The 22,500-nt window shown below is 39.3% G+C and overlaps 1 protein-coding gene across 2 annotated transcripts in view; it reads right to left on the reverse strand.

Annotated features, from left to right (window-relative positions):
* Nucleotides 1-22,500, reverse strand: part of pald1a (phosphatase domain containing paladin 1a) — a 77,679-nt gene that overhangs the window by 17,558 nt on the left and 37,621 nt on the right. For both annotated transcript variants that reach the window (XM_084433733.1, XM_084433734.1), the window contains exons 11-18: nucleotides 21,709-21,804; nucleotides 21,501-21,635; nucleotides 18,829-18,945; nucleotides 18,565-18,744; nucleotides 15,749-15,946; nucleotides 14,920-15,060; nucleotides 13,823-13,894; nucleotides 13,562-13,702 (exon numbers count right to left, since the gene is read on the reverse strand). In XM_084433733.1, coding sequence (XP_084289859.1) covers nucleotides 13,562-13,702; nucleotides 13,823-13,894; nucleotides 14,920-15,060; nucleotides 15,749-15,946; nucleotides 18,565-18,744; nucleotides 18,829-18,945; nucleotides 21,501-21,635; nucleotides 21,709-21,804 — 1,080 coding nt within the window. The remainder of the gene's footprint in view (nucleotides 1-13,561; nucleotides 13,703-13,822; nucleotides 13,895-14,919; nucleotides 15,061-15,748; nucleotides 15,947-18,564; nucleotides 18,745-18,828; nucleotides 18,946-21,500; nucleotides 21,636-21,708; nucleotides 21,805-22,500) is intronic.

The raw sequence follows: 22,500 nt of genomic DNA on the forward strand, positions 1-22,500 counted from the left end.
AGCCTCCTGACACCTTTAATTTCATGCCAGAGTTCAAAACAACATTTATTTAGACGCTTTTAGACACATTTCTCACATTAGTTTAAAAAAAACGGTAATAAAATATGAGCAGAACTCAGTTGATATTTGACTGGTTTTGTCCGTCCTTCTGTTAGACTGTCTCACACATGAATTATGTTGAATATCTGTCAGCTGTTAAATTTAACTACACAATTAGATAATACCAGTTTAGCTCAACCAATCACCAAGCAATGCTTCATTTTGTTCAGTCTGTGTGTAAAAAGAGCATTAGCAATTAAAGACAAACACACTTCAGCAAAACATGATCAGGTCAAAGTGTCCGAATCATTTTTGCTCCCAAATTTTTATCAATTTTACTGGTAGTCACTGAAAGAAGAATTTGTGGGTATAATATGTCACAGTTTACTTTATTTTTCTCTCCTCACTTATAAATGAACTATAGTGTCCTGCACACACTAATAAAACAATATCAAAAATTATATCTGGTGTCTGAATAATGTTTGGTTGGACTGTATATGAAGCTTTAAAGATGAAGTATGTCGTTTTGAACTTCGGATTGAATGATACTGTACACTGACTGGAGTTTATGCCTTTTTCTTTTGCATATTCCAGAATTCCTGCGGCTCATATAGAACTTTATGATTTTTTTCCACCTCCATGAAGAAACGAGTGCCATCCATAACGTCACCTTGTTTATCTAAATGTGATGTAAGGTCAAGTTTTCCTTGCTTTACCCTGGGCAAAAAGCCATGTGTTAACCATAGAGTTAAATTATATGCATTTATGCATATAAAATGTGGAGTTGAAATGCTTTGTGTGTGTCAGCTGAACTCTAGGATTATAAGACAGATCTGCTGTAGGAACTCTTCAGAGCTGTGGAAGTGTGAGCGTGTGCGGGCTGCTCTCTTTAAATCACAGCGCTGTGAACACGGGCCAAACGGCAGCGCGTAAATCACAATCATATGTCAGCTGTTTGGACCCTCTCTCTTTCCGTAGAGGAGGACCTGAATGTGTGTGTGTGTGTCTGATATTTCTTAATGACTTTAGCAGACTCCAGAGCACCTCCACACGGATTTTCCAGCCACAAATACAAACGTGACGCAAACAGACAGCCAGAAACCATTGAGAGAGAGACACAACTACAGCACACAATCAGCGCTCTGTGCCGGCCTAATGGCTTACACACACAGCATGCATGCATGCACACACACACACACACACACATCATGTATGCATACAGACAGACACACACAGTGTGCATGCAAGAACACAGACACACACCACATGTATGCAGACACACACACAGCATCCATGCACAGACTTAGAAACACACACACACAAACCCTCATGCATACAGACACACACACACACACACACACATATAACATGCTTGCATGCACACAGACAGACACACACACACACACAGCATGCATGCACACAGACACACAAACAGCATGCATGCATGCATGCATACAAACAAACACACACACAGAGCACGCATGCACGCACACACACACACACACACACACACACACACACACACACACACACACACACACACACACATACAGACAAACACACGTATCATGCATGCATGCACAGACACACACACACACACAGCATGCATGCATACAAACGCATACAGACACACATACAAACGCATACAGACAAACACACACACATCATGCATGCACACAGACACACACATACAGTATGGAGCACAAAGGCACCTAGAGACACAGACACTTCATCTCCACTGTTTTCTGTCGTCCTTCAATCACTTCACGAGCTGTTATCTGTGGACTCTCTTCAGTGGCTCAGCATGAGGCTCATAAATATTAATTCGCGCTTAAGGATTTCTGTCCAAACAAAACAGACAGAGCAAATCATTTCCATTCAGACTTCTGTGGTGACATTTATGTAGTAAAGCCAAGAAAATTCCAAAACAAATTCAGCATGTTTACTCTGTTCTCAGCAACTTTCAAATGCAACGAATCCAAAATCATTTACAGATATATATATGTATAGTTTTAATTATATTTAATGGGAACTATATTCTCAGAAGGCGAAGCACTGCTACTTCTGCGGAGTGATTTACTCCAACTCTGAGGAACTCTCTGCTCCTCACCACGGGGCTTCTCAGGCGCTGCGAGCAAATCACTCCGCAGACGTAGCAGTGCTTCGCCTTCTGAGAATATAGTTCCCAGTATGTGTACGGTTAGAAGACGGATGTGTCTCATGTGACCTTGTTATTTGTACACGTTGTGACTATACACATCACAACATGTAAATAGGAAAATGTTGGTGTTATTTTGTCACTTATTGGGAGCAGTATGCTAGCTGGAGCCATTTACCTCCAGTCTTTGTGCTAAGCTAGGCTAGCGGTGGGTGCGTCAGACAGAGTTACGGCACGCATGGAGATGAGAAGGGTGTGTATGGACTCATCTAACTCTGGGGGATACTGTGGTGAATAAGCTAAAGTCCCCAAAACCCGGCGTGTTCCTTTAACATGTCTGTGCTACATGTTAAAGGAACACGTGACTTTTTGGGAGAGCAGATTAGAGCGACTGCAGAGAGACGGAGAAATGCTGTCGATGAGAGCAAAGGGGCAAATCCATCAGACTGAGGGTGATAAAAACCACCGCTTCACTCGCATTAGTGTCATTGCCAGCTGTGGGACGTCCTGAACAATACACCATAAAATATGGTGCGCCCTCAACACCCCCGATCTCTCTCACGATCAAAGGTCACGCGAGTTTCATTCAGACCGACTCCATCCAGAGAAAACACATCATGAGTCAATCCTGCAATGCAGCACATGCCCTAATGTGGGATAAAACTATTCAAATACACAACTTTTAAAGATACAGTCAAATCTAACTTTATTCAGACACCTTCAACATTTCTCACATTAGTTTATTCGCTATAGTTTAGAAAATGTTAATAAAATATGAGCAGAACTCAGTTGATATTTGACTGGTTTTGTCCGTCCTTCTGTTAGACTGTCTCACACATGAATTATGTTGAATATCTGTCAGCTGTTAAATTTAACTACACAATTAGATAATACCAGTTTAGCTCAACCAATCACCAAGCAATGCTTCATTGTGTTCAGTCTGTGTGTAAAAAGAGCATTAGCAATTAAAGAAAACACACTTCAGCAAAACATGATCAGCTCAAAGTGTCCGAATCATTCTAGTCCCAAATGTTACTGGTAGTCTCTGTATGAAGAATATTTGGGTATAATATGTCACAGTTTACTTTATTTCGTTCTCCTCACTTACATAAATGAACTATAGTGTCCTGATCACACTAGTGAAAAATATCAAAAATGATATCTGGTGTCTGAATAATGTTTGGTTTGACTGTATATTTTTATTGTTTTAGTTTCATTCCATCGCAATAGCACAAGTGAACATGGGGTGAATTTCAAAACTATTTACTACACAAACATATTCATGTTTTTGCGGTGTTGCAGAGCACCTGACGCTCCTCTGCACCTGCTCAGGTCCGAGCACAACACAGCCAAAGTCAATATTAGCAGCGTCTGAGAGGAGAAATGTTGACTTTACCCTGCCTCCCTCTCTCTCTCTCTCTCTCTCTCTCTCTCTCTCTGGGTCTCTCTCTCTCTCTCTCTGTGTCTCTCTCTCTCTTTAGCAGACGGTATCCCACAGTGCTTTGTTTCTGTGCCGTTCCTGCCATTCAACATCAGTCCAGAACTCATGACATTTGACATATGAACACAGACAGAAAATGATACGACAACAAACAGTCACACAGGATGAGCTATGACTCAGTGTTAAAGTGCCCATATAATGCTATAAAAAAGGCTTCTAATTGTGTGGACTCTCCTATAATAGGTTTATATTCATACAAAGTCAAAAAACATTTTAATTTCCTCAATCTCCACTACAGCATCAGCTCCTTTCTCTCAGTAGCCGCGTTTCCACTGTCGGGCCAGGGCTGGGCCGTGCTAGTGCATGCCAGGGCCAGTCGCGTTTCCACTGTCACTTCCGGGGCTTGATCGGGGCTTACTCGGGGCCAACGGCCAGGATTTCTGGCCCGTCGAATACCTTGGGCCAAAGCGGGCCAGCTCGGGCTAGAGGAGTGGTTACCAACAGAGGAGGAGTTTACTGTTGGGAGACGGCAGCGCCGGATGATTCTGTCAGCATTTAAGACTTAAAAATAAAATAATTTAAATTGCGTTCATGTTTGAATGCCTTCTGTTTGTGATGCAAAAGACTATGCGCGCTAGCCGTTACCATAGTAAACATAGTAAACGCTTGAAGATACGCATAGTAAAAAAAAAAAAACATAGCGAACGCTTGAAGAAATCAGACCAATCTTAAAGGCTATCACAGTCATGTTTTTATTTTATCTGTCATAGCCTACTTTCTATGACATAGTCTCTTTAAACCGGACTATCAAAAAATAAAGTAACTTTTTTTTTCGGGAGCTTCCTCTGTTTCTCTGACTGAAAATATCTGTATGGGAGTCGAGAGAGTGCTAAAGCTCCTCAGATTGTATGGCATTTATTTGTAGAAATTATCATTTTTTCTAAATGTGATGTAAATATGTCCTGTAACTAAGTTAGCTGCTACCAGATAAAGAAACAGACGCGACTGAAAAAGTAAGTGTGTCCTCTTTCTTTTGTGAAATAGACCTAACGGTAATTTATTTCTGAGTGACTAATGTGCAATTTTTACATAAATTAATTCATTATGATCAATGTATCACTTTTTATTGTAAACCTGTGGTAAAACATCGATGCTTGGGTTTTAAATATTCAAGTAGCTGCTAAACAAACTAACAAACAAAAAAAGCTAGCAAACGGCCGCTTTTATCGTGTTTGTTTTCAACGCTGTTTCCAGTGATTTCTGATTAGTTTTCTGATAAAACTTCCATTTGTTGGTGAAATGATGGGTTAGTGTGACGTTGTCCCAGAGAGGCGTGTTACGGGCGTGTTTTAGTGAAGCGCTGTGGAGCTTCTGGCCCGACAGTGGAAACGCATGCCCGGTGCTATTGGCCCGAGGCTATTAGCCCGGCACGGCCCGTTTAAAGCCCTGGCCCGGCCCAGGCCTGACAGTGGAAACGCGGCTACTGTGTCTGAAACGCTTCGATCAAAGATTCAGTCTCTCTAAACCCCGCCTCTCTGAGAGCTGCTCTGCTCTGATTGGTCAGAAAGCAAACGCTCATTATCATATCTGAATCTCAGCTCTTGATCACAGTGATACGAACAGTGACGATGGCGTGGGTTTTACCGTCTCAATCTCAGAAAACAGCGTCTTCTCCACATGAACAACACGAACCAAACTCTTCCAGTCTCAGATACACTACAGTGTTTGAGGGCGGAGCTAAGAGACGCTGTTCGCCAGTAGCCAATGGGTTGGCATTATGCAAATTAGTTACGTTGAAAAAGCATAAGGGCACTAAATAAACAGGCCGCAACACTATTATTAACCACTCTTACTTTCATCAGTCACACACCCTCCTTATGATTCACAGGAACACTTCACTGACATTACCTGAGCAATGCTATCAGACTTAACCCATCTAACATTGACAAAAAAATAGATCAATGGTTTGTACAATCTTCTTGGTCTTATAATGCTTCTGGGAAACACCACCCAGATCTCATCTATCAGTGTTCCCAAATCTTCTGAATTTCTGTGGTTTGTGACTCGATAAGAACTTTTAACATGATCGCTTTATAGAGACTGAATGCAGTTTCCAATCAGAACTGAGCATACGTTTATATAACGGCTTTAGACATTTCTTGTTAGTTATTTGCAGGGCCTAACACTAGCACTCAAGCAAGCGTAAATGAGAGTAAAAATCGGCGGCTAATGACATTTTTATGAATCCTAACAATGCATGAATGAATTGACGGCATCGTCACGAAAATCGAAGCCTTGCCAATTTAAATACTCAAGCACAAGACGACGCGAATACTAAACTGAACTTTCTTTCACGTCTTCATGCACTTGAGCACACACACACTCACACAAAATTATGTCTAAAAATAAGGAGTATCCCTGTAAATATAGCCGGTTATGTCTTAAAGGGGTGGTTGATTATGATTTGACTTTTCTAGCTTTAGTTAGTGTGTAATGTTGCTGTTTGAGCATAAACAACATCTGCAAAGTTACGACGCTCAAAGTTCAAAGCAAAGGGAGATATTTACTTTTAAAGAAATCGCTTTTTAAGGACTACAACAAACGGCTGGTAGAGACTACACGAGCTTCCTCCCGGGTTAGTGACATCACCAACCCTAAAATTTACATAAACCCCGCCCCCTGAACACAATTTATAGATTATCAAGACAGAATATGCTAATCAATGACTAGAAGATAACTACACATAAGCCACATAAATTAATCAACTAACCATTCAGAAATGTCCTGTTGCTTCTACATGTTGTCACTTCTTCTTGAGTCTCTCCATCTTTGTCTGACTCCGGTTTGAACATAAAAGGCTAAACATGTCTGTGTGAGTGCAAGCTATTGAAGCTCCGCCCCCTGTGCCGGGAGCAGCAGCTCATTTGCATTTAAAGGAACAGACACAAAATGGTGCGTTTTTGCTCACCCTCAAAAAGTGACAATTTTAACATGCTATATAAAGATATCTGTGGGGTATTTTGAGCTGAAACTTCACACACACACTCTGGGGACATCAGAGACTTACTTTACATCTTGTGAAAAGGGCATTATACCACCGCTTTAAGTGAACATAAACAGTCGGGAAAGTAAATGAAAGAGTAACAGTACCAATATATTAGACCATTCACTCTTAAAGTGACAGCAGCCTAATATTCCAGCTGATTTTGTTTACATGTTCTTATTTTATTACTAACTGTTCATTTGTCTTTAATAGCGTTTTAAATATATGGCTAGTAATTGTATCTGTGGAATTGAAACTGGAATACAGAATTGTGGATTTTTAAATGGTTTTTGCAACCAAAAAAAAAAATCATGGCTGGTAAAAAAAAACATTTATGATCTGTACATTTTCTTAAGTCACCGGCCATTGGCAGGTGTGGCAAAAAGTTTGTTTTAAGCCTTGGTAACTTATGATGTAGATTAACCACGACTTCTACAGTCCTGAAAATCGTAATTTTAAAATGCACAGTCTTGTTTCTGGGACTGATGGCGATGAGGTTTTGCAACAAAAGATGCAGAACAAACCCGAGCTGGTTAGCAGTCGTGCTCTCACTGGGCATGTGTGCATGTAGACGGATGGTTTTAATTGTTCTAGTCAAATGATTTTGGCTGCCGTCGCTCATCCCTCCACACACACACACACACACACACACACACGTTTTCCGTCAGGATCTTTTTGTGTGGTGGTCTCCCCCAGATTCCTCCCGTCTGGATCCGCTCCATCCCTCCCTCTCGGTGACGTCGACTACCTTTCCTCTCAAAAGCCGCTCTCAACATTCTCTTCTTTCTGCAAATATTTTTCCACACCGCCGTCCAAACCATGAGGGCCTTTCTTTAGGCACTGATTTACATTTCCTTCACTTTTTACTGGAATATTTCATTGGCTGCTGGGTTTTTTTTCCGGCTTCGCCTCACTATATGATTTGGCTCCGGTGTTGGACAGAAACCTGAAACCAGGATCAGGCAATATGCACACAACAAAACAGACTTTCAATTCAAACTATTATAACTTTACCAATCAATTATTTTGTCATGTCGAGTGTGTCAATCAGATCTTAAAGGGGTGGTTGATTATGATTTCTCTTTTCTAACTTTAGTTAGTGTGTAATGTTGCTGTTTGAGCATAAACAACATCTGCAAAGTTACGACGCTCAAAGCTCAAAGCAAAGGGAGATATTTGCTTTTAAATAAATCGCTTTTTAAGGACTACAACAAACGGCTGGTAGAGACTACACGAGCTTCCTCCCGGGTTAGTGACATCACTAACCCTAAAATTTGCATAAACCCGCCCCCTGAACGCGATTTATAGATTATCAAGACAGAATATGCTAATCAATGACTAGAAGATAACTACACATCACCTACATAAATTCATCTACTAACCATTCAACCTTTAATGCATCAGTATTTCAAAGTTTGTGTCGTGACATTAATGTTGGGATGAAATGAAGGTAGAGACAGATCTTTTCTTCCTCACTATTGTGATAAAAGAAAGCGTTGACGCTCAACAGCTCTAGTGCAGATATACTAGTAAATTAACAGTATTTAGAAACATCTGAATAACTTTACACATTGACAGCTGAGTGAATATTAATCTCACGAAGCCAGCCTTTTTTTTTACCTAAAATGACCCACTGATTAACATATAAAATAAAGCGACCAATCACAACTGACGTGCATCACTAGATTATCCAAAAAGAAAAAAAGTAAATAAAATGTATAATCACATGTATTTTGATGAAACATTAGCAGGTCAAAAACATGTAAACTCCTGAACTGTAAAGGGTTTCCTTGGTCTATCTTACAATAGAAAGAAACTTTAATAATAAGCGTTTCTGTCGGGTTTCAGACAGACGAGAGCTGTAATTCATCAGACGAGCTTCGACACACATTATACAGACGGACGTGATGTGAAACAGTGACAGTGAAATTAAGAGACTCATTTGTGATGTACTTGTCAAACCTGTCTGAACGTTTGCACTGTGATCAAATAAATCAAATCAAGGGTTTCACGGATGGGTTGCTGATGTCAGTGGTGCATTGTGGGAGTTTGGATGGACAGGAGCATGTGATCGCAACATGTTTCTTATCAGATGATGAACGGTCGACCAGACAACTTATCAAAAACAACGAAAGCAGGGACGCTCAACAGCAGATATAGTAGATAAACTGAAAACATCTGAATAGCTTCACACACTGATTGACACATAAAGCGACCAATCACAGTTCTTGCATTCCATTTAGGGGCGGGTTCTGAAAAAGGTGAACGTTTTGTTTGTATTTGAGTTTTATTGCCATATTAGATTTAAAGGCTATTGCATGGCAGATACGAATCATAATCAAACATTTGATCAAATTCAGCTCCTGGGTCCATCTTACAAAACAAGGCTTTCAAAGTTTGTCCTGATAAAGAGTTGCGATGGAAGTAACGACAGACACTTTCTTACGCATTGCGACATAGTGTAACGAAATATCGAGAAGAAGAAAAAGAAAGGAAAGGATTTAACATTTCCAGGTCAATAAAAAAGTGAATCGGTCACAATCTTTTTGAATTGAATTTACTCCTTTCATAAACAGACTAATAAACTTAACGTAATGCATAAATGTAAATGAAACCGGTACGCTTTCTGCACTCAAAAAATCATGCCATAGTGTATTATTAACTATGTGCATCCATTTAACTAATCATATTTTAAAATGCATGGATTTGTTCATAGTAAATATATACGCCTGCTTAAAGGAGAACTCCGGTCAATTTTAACATTGAGCTCATTTTTTTGTACATTTGGAGTGCTGTCAATACAGAGAACAACGACAAAAATCGGTGTTGCCTACACCGAGTTATTCTATTTTTAAAATTTGCACCCTGTTGACTTCAATGGGGCAAGTAGTAAACCTGCTTTTAGCCTCTTGACATCCTTGATGTGTCATTACAAGTGCACAGAAAATGTGAGTGATTCCTTCTGAGTGAACACGAGTGAATCTGACTGCAGTAGATGTGAAAGAAATGTATAAAAATGATGTTATTTAAGCCAGCGCAAATACCTGTGTTTACATCCTGTTTTCGGTTGAAGTCCAAAGTAGTCAATTGCCGAGTTCACGCGCATAGGTTTAGTTGCTATGATCACGCGCGTGAACTCGGCAATCGACTACTTTGGACTTCAACCGAAAACAGGATGTAAACACAGGTATTTGCGCTGGCTTAAATAACATCATTTTTATACATTTCTTTCACATCTACTGCAGTCAGATTCACTCGTGTTCACTCAGAAGGAATCACTCACATTTTCTGTGCACTTGTAATGACACATCAAGGATGTCAAGAGGCTAAAAGCAGGTTTACTACTTGCCCCATTGAAGTCAACAGGGTGCAAATTTTAAAAATAGAATAACTCGGTGTAGGCAACCCCGATTTTTGTTGTTGTTCTCTGTATTGACAGCACTCCAAATGTACAAAAAAATGAGCTCAATGTTAAAATTGACCGGAGTTCTCCTTTAACATGCATTTAAATGCATTGAGTTTATTAGTATTATTACAGCTGCATTTCATTTATGCATGCATGAAGTTTATTAGTGGCAAATGACATATTACATTTACTTACCATAGGAAATTATGCATAATTACATGCAACTAACTCTCAACCAAATCCTACCCTAACCCTATAGTAAGTACATGTAGTTGCTTAACATTACTCAGTACTTCAATATATAATTACACTGTAACAATGACACCTTAAAATAAAGTGTAACCGTTCATGTTAAAACTTTGTAAATGCATACGGATGGAAATTGCATGCATCTTAAATTTAGGCCTAAATATTTTGTTGAATGTGTGATGAATCGCACGGATCGCTCTCCGTCAGCGACGCAGTTATCTAAACCAGGAGCTGAGCGAAAGTGAAAGAATGACACGACAGAAGAGAGGGATTAGTGTTCGGGTTTCCACACGGGAAAAACAAATCCCTGGTCTCTCCTGCGGGATCTGAGACGGCCCGCTTTAGGAAGCCGAGCTGCAGTTCAGTTACTGTAATGACTGAACGGAGAAGGGGAAGAAAAAAAAACGAGCTTGGGACAATGTGATCCATTGAGAGCAGATGAAGTGGCTCTCGCTGCACAAACCTGCATTGATGAGCGAGTCGCCCCTCGAGCTTTACATAAGAGCCGACACTCGAACCTGCGACAGACCTGACCCACAAACACAATTACACACACACACACACACAACAACCCCTCCTCTTCACTAACGCGTCACACGCATCTGTCAGTCATTAGGGTTTCACAGCTGGCTGCAGATCTTAATGCACGTGGAAAAGTTTGGATAAAACTCCTTCAAACTAACATTAGAGGGTTTTTCCCAGAATCCTTCTAAGGAAATCAAGGAGACTCATGACATGTATGCTGCTTATATAAATGGAGACTGAAGTTGATTAGTGTCTGATTATGGGGTTATCGTCTAAATGTATTTATGGAGTGAAGAGACTGCCCTCTACAGGACACTCAGAGACGACACAAGAGTTCGGACACGTCATTAAATCTACATGCAAGAATAATAGTGAAGCCATGCAACGTCTGGGAATGATGTAGTGATCAAAACATGAGACACAAATGAAAACTCATTACACAAAATTCATGATGGGTGATATTAAACACTATTGAAGGAGGAACATGTGTGAGAAGCAGTTTATGATGCTGCTTTACTGCTTCAATTAAATACAATACAATAAAATAACACATTCAGTGCATATATTTATAGTAAAATAAAGTTAAAAATAAAATAAAACTATAAAAGATCAATTAAACTAAATAAAAAATAAAATACAATTTTGAACATATATTTGGAAGATTTTTTGTTTAATTATTTTATCTAAAATAAAAAAAACTATGATCATTAAATAATAAAAATAATAAAACCAATAAAATATTTGAACTTATTTAAAATGAAATGAAATTAAATATTTGGTTTTATTTTATTTAAAATAAAATAAATAAAACTAATTTAAAAATTTTTTTAAAACATATTAAGAATAAAATAAAATGATTTTAGAACTGATTTTTAGTTGATATATTTTATCTTAAATAAAATACTATAATAAATTAATAAATAAATAACAAAAAACTAAACTAAAATACATTTTAGAGCATTTAAAATAAAATAAAATATTTTGATTTATTTTATTTCAAATAATATAATTAAAACTAATAAATAAATAAAATATGATAATAAATAAATAAAAATTAAATATTATGATGTCATATCCTCACAACCTTCGAAAAACTATTTCTTCTTCTGCGCTCACAGTATTAAGCCGGTACCCTGAACACACTTTGAACCAGCAAATCAGATCTTGTTTTTTCAAGAAAGCTCCTGCTGTTTTTGGGTGGAGACTGAGACAAAACACAAGGACAAAATCTCTGAACCCTCACCTGTCTGATCTGAACCCTCACCTGTCTGATCTGAACCCTCACCTGTCTGATCTGAACCCTCAGTTCACCTGTCTGATCTGAACCCTCACCTGTCTGATCTGAACCCTCACCTGTCTGATCTGAGCCCTCACCTGTCTGATCTGAACCCTCAGTTCACCTGTCTGATCTGAACCCTCAGTTCACCTGTCTGATCTGAACCCTCACCTGTCTGATCTGAGCCCTCACCTGTCTGATCTGAGCCCTCACCTGTCTGATCTGAACCCTCAGTTCACCTGTCTGATCTGAACCCTCAGTTCACCTGTCTGATCTGAACCCTCACCTGTCTGATCTGAACCCTCACCTGTCTGATCTGAGCCCTCACCTGTCTGATCTGAGCCCTCACCTGTCTGATCTGAACCCTCACCTGTCTGATCTGAACCCTCACCTGTCTGATCTGAGCCCTCACCTGTCTGATCTGAACCCTCACCTGTCTGCTCTGAACCCTCACCTGTCTGATCTGAACCCTCAGTTCACCTGTCTGATCTGAACCCTCACCTGTCTGCTCTGAACCCTCACCTGTCTGATCTGAACCCTCAGTTCACCTGTCTGATCTGAACCCTCACCTGTCTGATCTGAGCCCTCACCTGTCTGATCTGAGCCCTCACCTGTCTGCTCTGAACCCTCACCTGTCTGATCTGAACCCTCACCTGTCTGTTCTGAGCCCTCACTCTCACCTGTCTGCTCTGAGCCTTCACCTGTCTGATCTGAGCCCTCACCTGTCTGATCTGAGCCCTCACCTGTCTGATCTGAGCCCTCACCTGTCTGATCTGAGCCCTCACCTGTCTGATCTGAGCCCTCACCTGTCTGCTCTGAGCCTTCACCTGTCTGATCTGAGCCCTCACCTGTCTGATCTGAGCCCTCACCTGTCTGATCTGAGCCCTCACCTGTCTGATCTGAGCCTTCACCTGTCTGATCTGAGCCCTCACCTGTCTGCTCTGAGCCCTCACCTGTCTGCTCTGAACCCTCACCTGTCTTATCTGAGCCCTCACCCTCACCTGTCTGATCTGAACCCTCACCTGTCTGATCTGAGCCCTCACCCTCACCTGTCTGATCTGAACCCTCACCTGTCTGATCTGAGCCCTCACCTGTCTGATCTGAGCCCTCACCTGTCTGATCTGAGCCCTCACCTGTCTGATCTGAGCCTTCACCTGTCTGATCTGAGCCCTCACCTGTCTGCTCTGAGCCCTCACCTGTCTGATCTGAGCCCTCACCCTCACCTGTCTGATCTGAACCCTCACCTGTCTGATCTGAGCCCTCACCCTCACCTGTCTGATCTGAACCCTCACCCTCACCTGTCTGATCTGAGCCCTCACCTGTCTGATCTGAACCCTCACCCTCACCTGTCTGATCTGAGCCCTCACCTGTCTGATCTGAACCCTCACCTGTCTGTAGGTGCAGATGATGATCTGAACCCTCACCTGTCTGTAGGTGCAGATGATGATCTCTCGCAGGTGATAGTGCAGTGGCGTCATCGTCTCGCTGACCGAGTCCAAGGCCATGTCTACCTCACGCTTCATCCGGTGACCGTCAGGGAGCAGACGCACCAGCTTCATGACCACCTAAACACACACACAGAGACACACACACAATTATTATTATTATAAAACAGTTATTATTATTATTATTATTATTATTATTATTATTATTATGAAAAAGGTCAAAGTGCAGAAGTGCATCACCTCAAACTCGCCCTTTGTGTATTTGGCATCAGGAACGCTTACGATTTCATCCTCACAGAACTCTGGAAATCCCTGTCAAACAAACAAAAAAATACTATTTACTACAGTAAAGCTGACCGAGTGGACCAGGTCATCCGAGCTGCTGTGAGTGAGTGGTTGCCAACTTCAGAAAAGAAAAATACGGGACATTTCAGGTTTGTATGTGTTTAAAAGGTTCTCAGACATAAACACATTTGCTTTGCTTAACCTATTTATGAACAATTTAATTCTAAAGCGAATTTTAAGGTCATACAAAAAAAAAGTCACATTACACACAATCCATAGTTCAAAATAATAGCATTTATCTTAAATAGAAAGCTTTTGTAACATTATACACTACATTTGAAAGAAATTAAAGAAAGTAATAGAGGAAGTGAGGGAGCGCCGTGATTGGATGATGGTCTGATGCGCGTAAAGGAAGAGCTGTGATTGGATGGTCTGATGCGCGTGAGGGAGCGCTGTGATTGGATGATGGTCTGATGCGTGTGAGGGAGCGCTGTGATTGGATGATGGTCTGATGCGCGTGAGGGAGCGCCGTGATTGGATGATGGTCTGATGCGCGTGAGGTAGCGCTGTGATTGGATGATGGTCTGATGCACATGAGGGAGCGCCGTGATTGGATGATGGTCTGATGCGCGTGAGGGACCGCTGTGATTGGATGATGACCGGTGTCGTGATCATTCTCAAGTGTCGTGTTGCTGTTGTATCAGTCAGTGGTTAGATCAGCATAGCCATCAATAAACAGGACAAGGGAGGTCACGTACGGGACAAATAAATTAGGCCCAATATACGGGACATCCCGACTAATACAGGACAGTTGGCAACCCTAGTGAGAGGAGGCGGGGCTAATTTGCATATGCATGGTTCCGCATGTGCAAAATTAGGTGTCGAGTTACATTCAAGGCATTAAGGAAAAAACTTTAAATATGTAATTTGGGTGATCAAAGAGGAATTTTAAGGAATAAAGTTTACTAAATTATAAACATTAAAAAGCTACTTTGAAACAATGTGTATAGTGAAAAGTGCTTGTTAATTTTTGTAAAAAGCAGCAGACGTACGTTGAAGTGCCAGAGCGTGAGGGCGGCGATCACCATCGCCGTGGTCGTTCGTCCTTTACCGTTCGAGCAGTTAAAGACGAACGCAGAGGACGAGTCTTCAGCGAGACGAGCCTTCATCGCCTCCAGCAGCCCGTCGAAACCCTGAACACACACACACACACACACACACACACACACAGCATTATCAATGTGACCAAACAAAAGAGATAAAGCAGACCAAGACATTCAGAAAATGCACAAAAGAAAGATAACAAAACTGTCTGGATGAACAGCAATAAAGCTGTTTTCACTGTAAGTATTCAATGCTGAAGTCTATTACAGCATCATTACACCCATAAATGACAAATCTATCGTCCTTTTCTCATCATCATGATTTTATTTCTTCTGTAGAACAAAAAATAAAAAAATTAAAAGAATTTAATAAAATATATAAAATAAAATAAAACAAAACAAAACATTAAAATAAAATGAAATAAATATTAAATAATGTTAATAACAATTTTAAAATAAATAAATAAAATAAAAACATTAAAACAAAAAATTAAAACAAATAAATAAAATAAATAAAAACAAAACATTAAAACAAAACAAACAAAATAAAATATAAATAAATAAAATAAAATAAAATAAAATAAAATAAAATAACATTAGGATGAGTTAATGACATTTCTGGGTGAAATATTCTGGTAAAATCTGAGATTACAGTGACTCTGATGAACACTAGAGGGAGCCGAAGCTCTTTTCTTTGTCGTCTCATCAGCCTTTATAACCGCATCTGAACGGAAAGATGAATATCAGCAGATCTTTAAGCTTTTAAAGTGTGTTTCACCTCTTCAGTCGGAGCAGAGCATTCTGGGAGAGGAATCCGCCTGTACTCCAGGCCCTGGTGTGAACTCTTGTGATGGTTAAAGATCTCCTGTACCGTCAAACAGCTCTTGAACATCTTCATCTGCTTCTCCTGCTCCAGAGTCACTTCAAGCCATTTCTGACTTCCCAAAAGTTCCTCTTTCAGAGCCGTTTCCAGTCTCTGCATCAAACACACACACACACACACACAAACGCCGGTCAGTGTGTCCCAAACAGGGCTTCGCAAGTTGATGAAATGTTAATAATTATATTGAATGTAAAATTAAAATAAATAAATAAATTGGCCTGTGAATCGTTCAGAGCTTCTCGTTCACAGAAAACTCATTTGGGAACTCTAATACATTTGCATAATTTCCAATATTTTGTGGACCGTTTATAGCATTTCACACTAACAGTCCGCCAAATTTTAAATGTTTAAAGTGAATAATTTAAGGCATGCATTTTAGTATTGTAACTTGTAGTGTAAAATAAAATTATTTTTATTATAATCATCATCAAATATTATTATTTTTTATTTGTAATTTACAACAGAAATATATATTCTGTCTTTTTTATATAATTGGAGTTAAAACAATTATCATTATTACAACAATGAAAAATACTTTATATATATATTTGTTCCATTTACTTGCATGACATGTGACCATTAACAGACAACAGAGAACCGTCAAACATGCGAATGTGACGTTATTGAAATACTAACTTAAAATATTTTACGTCTAATGGGTTCGGCTGACAAAAAAAAAGTGTGAATCCCGGATCTAAAGAAATAAAAGTCATCTAGAAGGTTGTTTTATGATCCAGCAGGTGAAAATCCGTCAGCACTGAAACTGTTTGATAAAGCACATCCTGCAGTGGCTTACGGCTTTAAATTCAATTCAATTCACTTTTTTGGTATAACGCTTTTCACAATACACATCGTTTCAAATGCATGAGTCCACATTACAATTTAGAGTGATCTGTTATCAGAGAACTTACTAAGTTATGCATTTCAGAAATGTACATATACACAAACACAGTTAGCTAAAAATGTATTAAAGAGATAGTTCGCCCAAAAATGATATTTAGCCCATGATTTACTCACCCTCAAGCCGTTCGAGATGCATATGTCAATCATTTTTTCAGACGAACACATTTTCAGTTATTTTAGAAAATGTCTTAGATCTTTCAGTGGTTATAATGTGAAGTTATGGGGTCCACCTCCTTCAAGTCCCAAAAATGTGCATGCATCCTTCACAAAAGTAATCCATCCGGCTCCAGGGGGATAAACGAAGGCCTTCTGAGGGTAATCCGTGCGGTTTTGTCGTAAAAATATACATATTTAAAACTTTATAAACGAAAATAACTGGCTTCCGGTGGCGGTCGGCGCGCGTTCATGGAGATGGAAGCGTCGTGACGTAGAACGAACGTGACAGCGCAGCCAGAGAGCAGAGCAAAACAAAACTCTACGTTCGTTCTACGTCACGATGCTTCCTACGCTACGTCCTACGTCATACGCCAGCATCCATCTCCGTGAACACGCGCCGACCGCTACCGGAAGCCAGTTATTTTCGTTTATAAAGTTTTAAATATGTAAATTTTTACGACAAAACCGGACGGATTACCCTCGGAAGGCCTTCGTTTATCCCCCTGGAGCCGGATGGATTACTTTTGTGAAGGATGCGTGCACATTTGCGGACTTCAACGAGCTGGACCCCATAACTTGACATTATAACCACTGAAAGATCTAAGACATTTTCTAAAATAACTGAAAATGTGTTCGTCTGAAAAAAGATTGACATATGCATCTCGAACGGCTTGAGGGTGAGTAAATCATGGATTAAATATCATTTTTGGGCGAACTATCCCTTTAATTTAAAGTTGCAGTCCGTAGTTTCTCCTCTTTGTCGCCATCTCTGTTCGGAATCTGCAATTGCAGTTATTCGCGGAATGATCAGCTTTACGTGGGTTGTGCCTCGGCACGGCACAGCGCGGATGAATCTGATGTTTAGAGGAGAACGTGCGTCTGTCAGTCGCCACCGGTGTGGATCCTGGCATTCGCAATCACACATTATACTTTTGGGAAGTTTGACCAACATAAGAACTTTCACTGAAAAATCTGAACAAGTAACATCCACTTTTGTTCTGAGCGACTGAGGGGGAAAAAGCATTGCAGTAAATCACGCTGATTAAATCTAACGATCGCTTCATATCACGGCAAACCGTGCAAATTATACTTAGTTCTCAGATTGTTAATGTTAAGATCATCAGCACTGCGTGACATTTAATGCCCTTCCGATATTATCCTTGTTTCCGCATGAGCCGGTGTCAGTCTCTTTAGTTCTGTAGCCGCTCCGAAGTCCGAAGTCTTTCGTGTTTTACAGCGGGTGAATCTCCAGCTGATCGTCGTTTGAACCTTTCTGGATCCGCCATCAAATTGCTCAGTGTAATGATATCCAGTGCTGTGAGAAAAGGCTATAAATCTCCAGCATCCTCACACTCATCGCCGACTAGCCGAGACTCTTCTCTATGTGGACAGATGTGATGTAATGACGCAAAGACACGCTCGAATTTCCTGTGTAAATCCACCAGAACCACTGGAGTTAAGAGTGTTGAACACTGGCTGGTGATGCACTTGCTCAATTTATTTTGGATAATTTTTAACCCAAAAAACTTACGGACTGCAGCTTTAAACAATGTAATAATTTAAGGCAGAAACAATGATCTCATTGAAGTAATGAATACTTGTTTGTTAACAAATGATTATGACATTTATAAAAAACGTAGCGTAATTCTGACCTGGATCTCGTGTGTGTGTGAGGAGAGCACACATATGTGCTGATCCACACGCGTGGGCTCTCTCGGACAGAAGATCTGGCCGTTGGCCTCCAGAACCAGTTCATCCTGCAAATTCACCCATAAAACACTGCTGTGTTTCCTCTTCTCATCCGCCAGATACGCCAGAACGGCTCCCGTCGCCTGCCGGGGAACGAGACAGAAGAGCGGTGAGAGATGCTGTCGATCAAGCGTTCACAAACCCTTCTCAGAGAGGACGAGACTCACCTCAGACGTCGGCTGAGCCATGCCGTAGATCGGCATCTTGGGAACTCGTCGGAAATTAGCCACTTTCATCTCCTTAATGGTGCTCAGAACGTCAGGTGCTAAATATTCATCTGCGACCTAGACATAAAGACATACATCCTTTCAGGAATAATGCATCATCCGTTAGTTTAGTCGAGGTTTACAGAGAAAAAAAATGTGTCATTTTAGGATGATGTTTGCAAGTGTTGAGATGTCAAAACTTCCCAGTTTATTATGCAGAGATGACGAAAGGGAAGTTAAATCTTTGCACAAATAATAATACAGTGACACATTTATTTATATAGAGCTTTAAAGAATAAAGATTGAAATAAAATAGGGACATAACAGTTAATGTAAAAATAATCAATTATGAAACTAACGCAGCTTTTTTTTTTTTTTGCATTGATATTTATTCTCATTAACATTTATCAAGCACAACCATTCAACCCTGTTACCAAAGTAATCTAAAGAAAAATTATTAAAGTTTAATAAGGATTTTATACAGTATTCACAAACATGTCAAACAGTAGGAAAAATTATAAACCTCATCGAATAAAGTTTCACTTTTTCCACTTTATTCATAAAATAAAGGTCAAATTTAAGATTTTTAAAAACTGAAACTTTATTTTATGAGGTTTATAATTTGTGGATAGAATCATCATCAAGTTCTGTTCAGTTGAAACTTTGTATCATTGTGAATGTAACATTTAAAATGTGGAATTAAAGTGCAGAGCAACATTCCATTTTCTCTAGAGCTAAATCTTCAAAAAAATAAATATAAAATAAAGAGGAATTAGCTTAATAAAATGTTTTAATGCAAATAAGTGTCTTTAATACTTTTAGAATATAGAGTCAATTTAATCCAAGAAATTTCTGAAACATGAAAATGTTTTTTGAAAGTATTTTCTGAAAGTAAAGCATCTCCAGACAACACTCATTTGATCTGATTTGTTTGTAATTTAATGCCATTTAACAAAAGAAAAACAACAGGTTAAAATGTAGCAAAACATAAAAGGATTTTTAAAGCATCTTTTATTTTTTTATAAAATAAAACCTAAACCTAAACCTATTTTGTATGTTTCAAGGTCTGTTTTGAATCCTGTTTTGTAAGAAGATCATGTAAGACGTTTGACCGTGAGGATCGACTTCCTCAATTCAGCGCTAAATCTCGGTTCCAAGGCCCAGAAAGGAAAAGCCAGACAGAGTCACGATGTTACAGTTCATCTGTCGACAAGTCACACTTTCCTTAGTTACGGTTGCGAAGTGAGAAGGTCATTTCCATGCAGAGCAAACGCACATTAATCTCAATGGAGAAACTCTATCAGAACGAAGCGCAGATAAAACAGAGAATCTCCAGATGGAAGTCACCAGCATTTTAAAGGAGAACGCCTCTTTAGGACCGTAAAAGCAATACACACTACACTCAGATCTTACATGAGAGGAAGTGGTTATTCAGTCATAATTATTCACTAACTATAACTATGTTTGCATGCACAACAAATACGGTCTATATTTGGGTTGCATCCAAGTAATGAATATGATGTTTATATGCATAAAAGCATCAGAATATGATGCTGCAATACAGAATGTTCAGTTATTAGCTTAATTGCTGCCTAATTTAATTAGGAATAGCACTTAACAGCTTCGAAAATGCCTGAAAACAACGGCATGAAATGGAAAGGAATAGGCAATATTAATAATCTAGTCGATTCGTTACATAAACACATCAATTTTTCATGCAGTGGTCAGTTTTGAGATTTTGGGCTAGTTTACTCCTTCAGTATGTGTTCTTTCCAGCTGCTATAAAGAAAAAGTTGAAAATGTACATTAAGATGTTTATTTTATTACATTTTGTTTACTTGCGGCTGTAAGTTTCTCCCGAATTTACCAAGAAGTCCGTCATGACCGGTGTCGTTGTAAAGCTCTGAGTCTCCTGCACAACGCTATCCCAAATATGGGCATTTCCTTTCTATCAGTAACCAATCGTGAATGTCCAAAGGGGGATTTGAAGCTAACGACGAAATCTCATTTAGAGCGATTTAAATCTTTAAAATGAGTTTTTTGTCATTCTCCAGTACAAACATCTCAGCTTATGTACACCAAACTCTCCAGTTATACACTTAGCAGTATTCTGAAGATATTTTCAGAGGGATTTGTTAATAAATCATTCCTGGCCTGATTTATGTGACATTTTATTCAAAAAAATATGGCGAAAATCGATTCTTTAAGGCTATGGAGAGTATATTTTGATTTCCTAGGTAATGAAAGCATATTATCCTGAAATCCCTCTGAATTTTTATTTTCATCTTGTGTGTGTAAACAAAATGAAAAAAGAATTTTGCACCTGGCTTCATCATATGTTCAGATCTATCTACCGAAAATATATGCAAAATCGTGCATATTTAATGAGATAATGCCTAATTTGCATAATTAAAAATAAAAATGTCTAAAACTTGTAATACATTTTTTTTTATATATATACTTGTGTAAGTAATCAACTGAGGAAGTTTTACCCAATTTAAAATTTTACCCAATTCACCTGTAGTGTCTCGCCTTAATTTCCTAACGTTGCACATTGATTGCATTCTGTACACATTCAGAAAAGCAGTGATTTAATCCAACAGTTTAATTTCTTTCAGAAGGGTTTTCCTCACCAGAACTCGAGCTCCTTTGGTGAGCAGGTCAGCTGGTGCTCTGAGCTCTGATTGGTTCATGCAGGAGAGGAGGCGGTACATCCAGGCGTTAGAGCACAACCATTGGCTGAAACTACACGCGAATGCCAGTGGATACTACAACAGCGAGGAGAAACATAATAAATACGAATAATGCCCCTTAAAACACTCATTTGGAAACACACTGTACCTGTTCATGTAGGTAAGCGTTAAAGACGATCAGGAAGAAATATCGCTCTAGACTCTGTAGAGTTCGATGGAGGAAGTAATCTTTAGTGCTGCTTCCCTAAAAACACACAGACACACTTTATTTACAATCTGTTCAGCTGTAGGCCGTAAATCTGCCGTGTGTTTCCAGCTGGATCCACACACAAGCGATCTTTACACAACACTAGCTGGAGGAAACGGAGGATCTAAGCTCAGTACAACAGATTTCAGTTTGTCCAGAGAGGAAGAATCCCGAGAAATGGACAGAATCGGCTCAGTTGATACGCTGCGGGATAAAGAGTCTTTGTTAAGAAGCCTTAGACGTCTCACACACACACACACACACACACACACACAGTCTGTGTAATGAAGCCTGACAAGAGTAATGAATTACTGAGATTCAGGGCTCATATAACGAGGAGTTTTCCAATAAAACATTTCAAGCGTACAGTATTTCACATGAAAAAGATGCATTTACATTATTTTGGAATAGTAAAGATTTCATCAAGGTTGCATTTATTTGATCAAAAATACAGTAAAAATGTGAAATATTGTTACAATTTAAAATGGCTGTTTTATATGAGAGTATTTTGTATGATCAAAGCTGAATTTTCAGCATCATTACTCCAGTCTCCAGTGTCACATGATCCTTCAGAAATCTGTATAATATGATTTCATTTGTGTGTTCATGTCCTCGTTTTGGCTTGTGTATAGTCAAAAAATTAACAAATCATTATAATATGATGATTTGCTGCTCAAGAAACAGTTCCAATTA

This window comes from Rutilus rutilus, assembly GCF_951802725.1.
Source record: "Rutilus rutilus genome assembly, chromosome: 16".
Taxonomy (NCBI): domain Eukaryota; kingdom Metazoa; phylum Chordata; class Actinopteri; order Cypriniformes; family Leuciscidae; genus Rutilus; species Rutilus rutilus.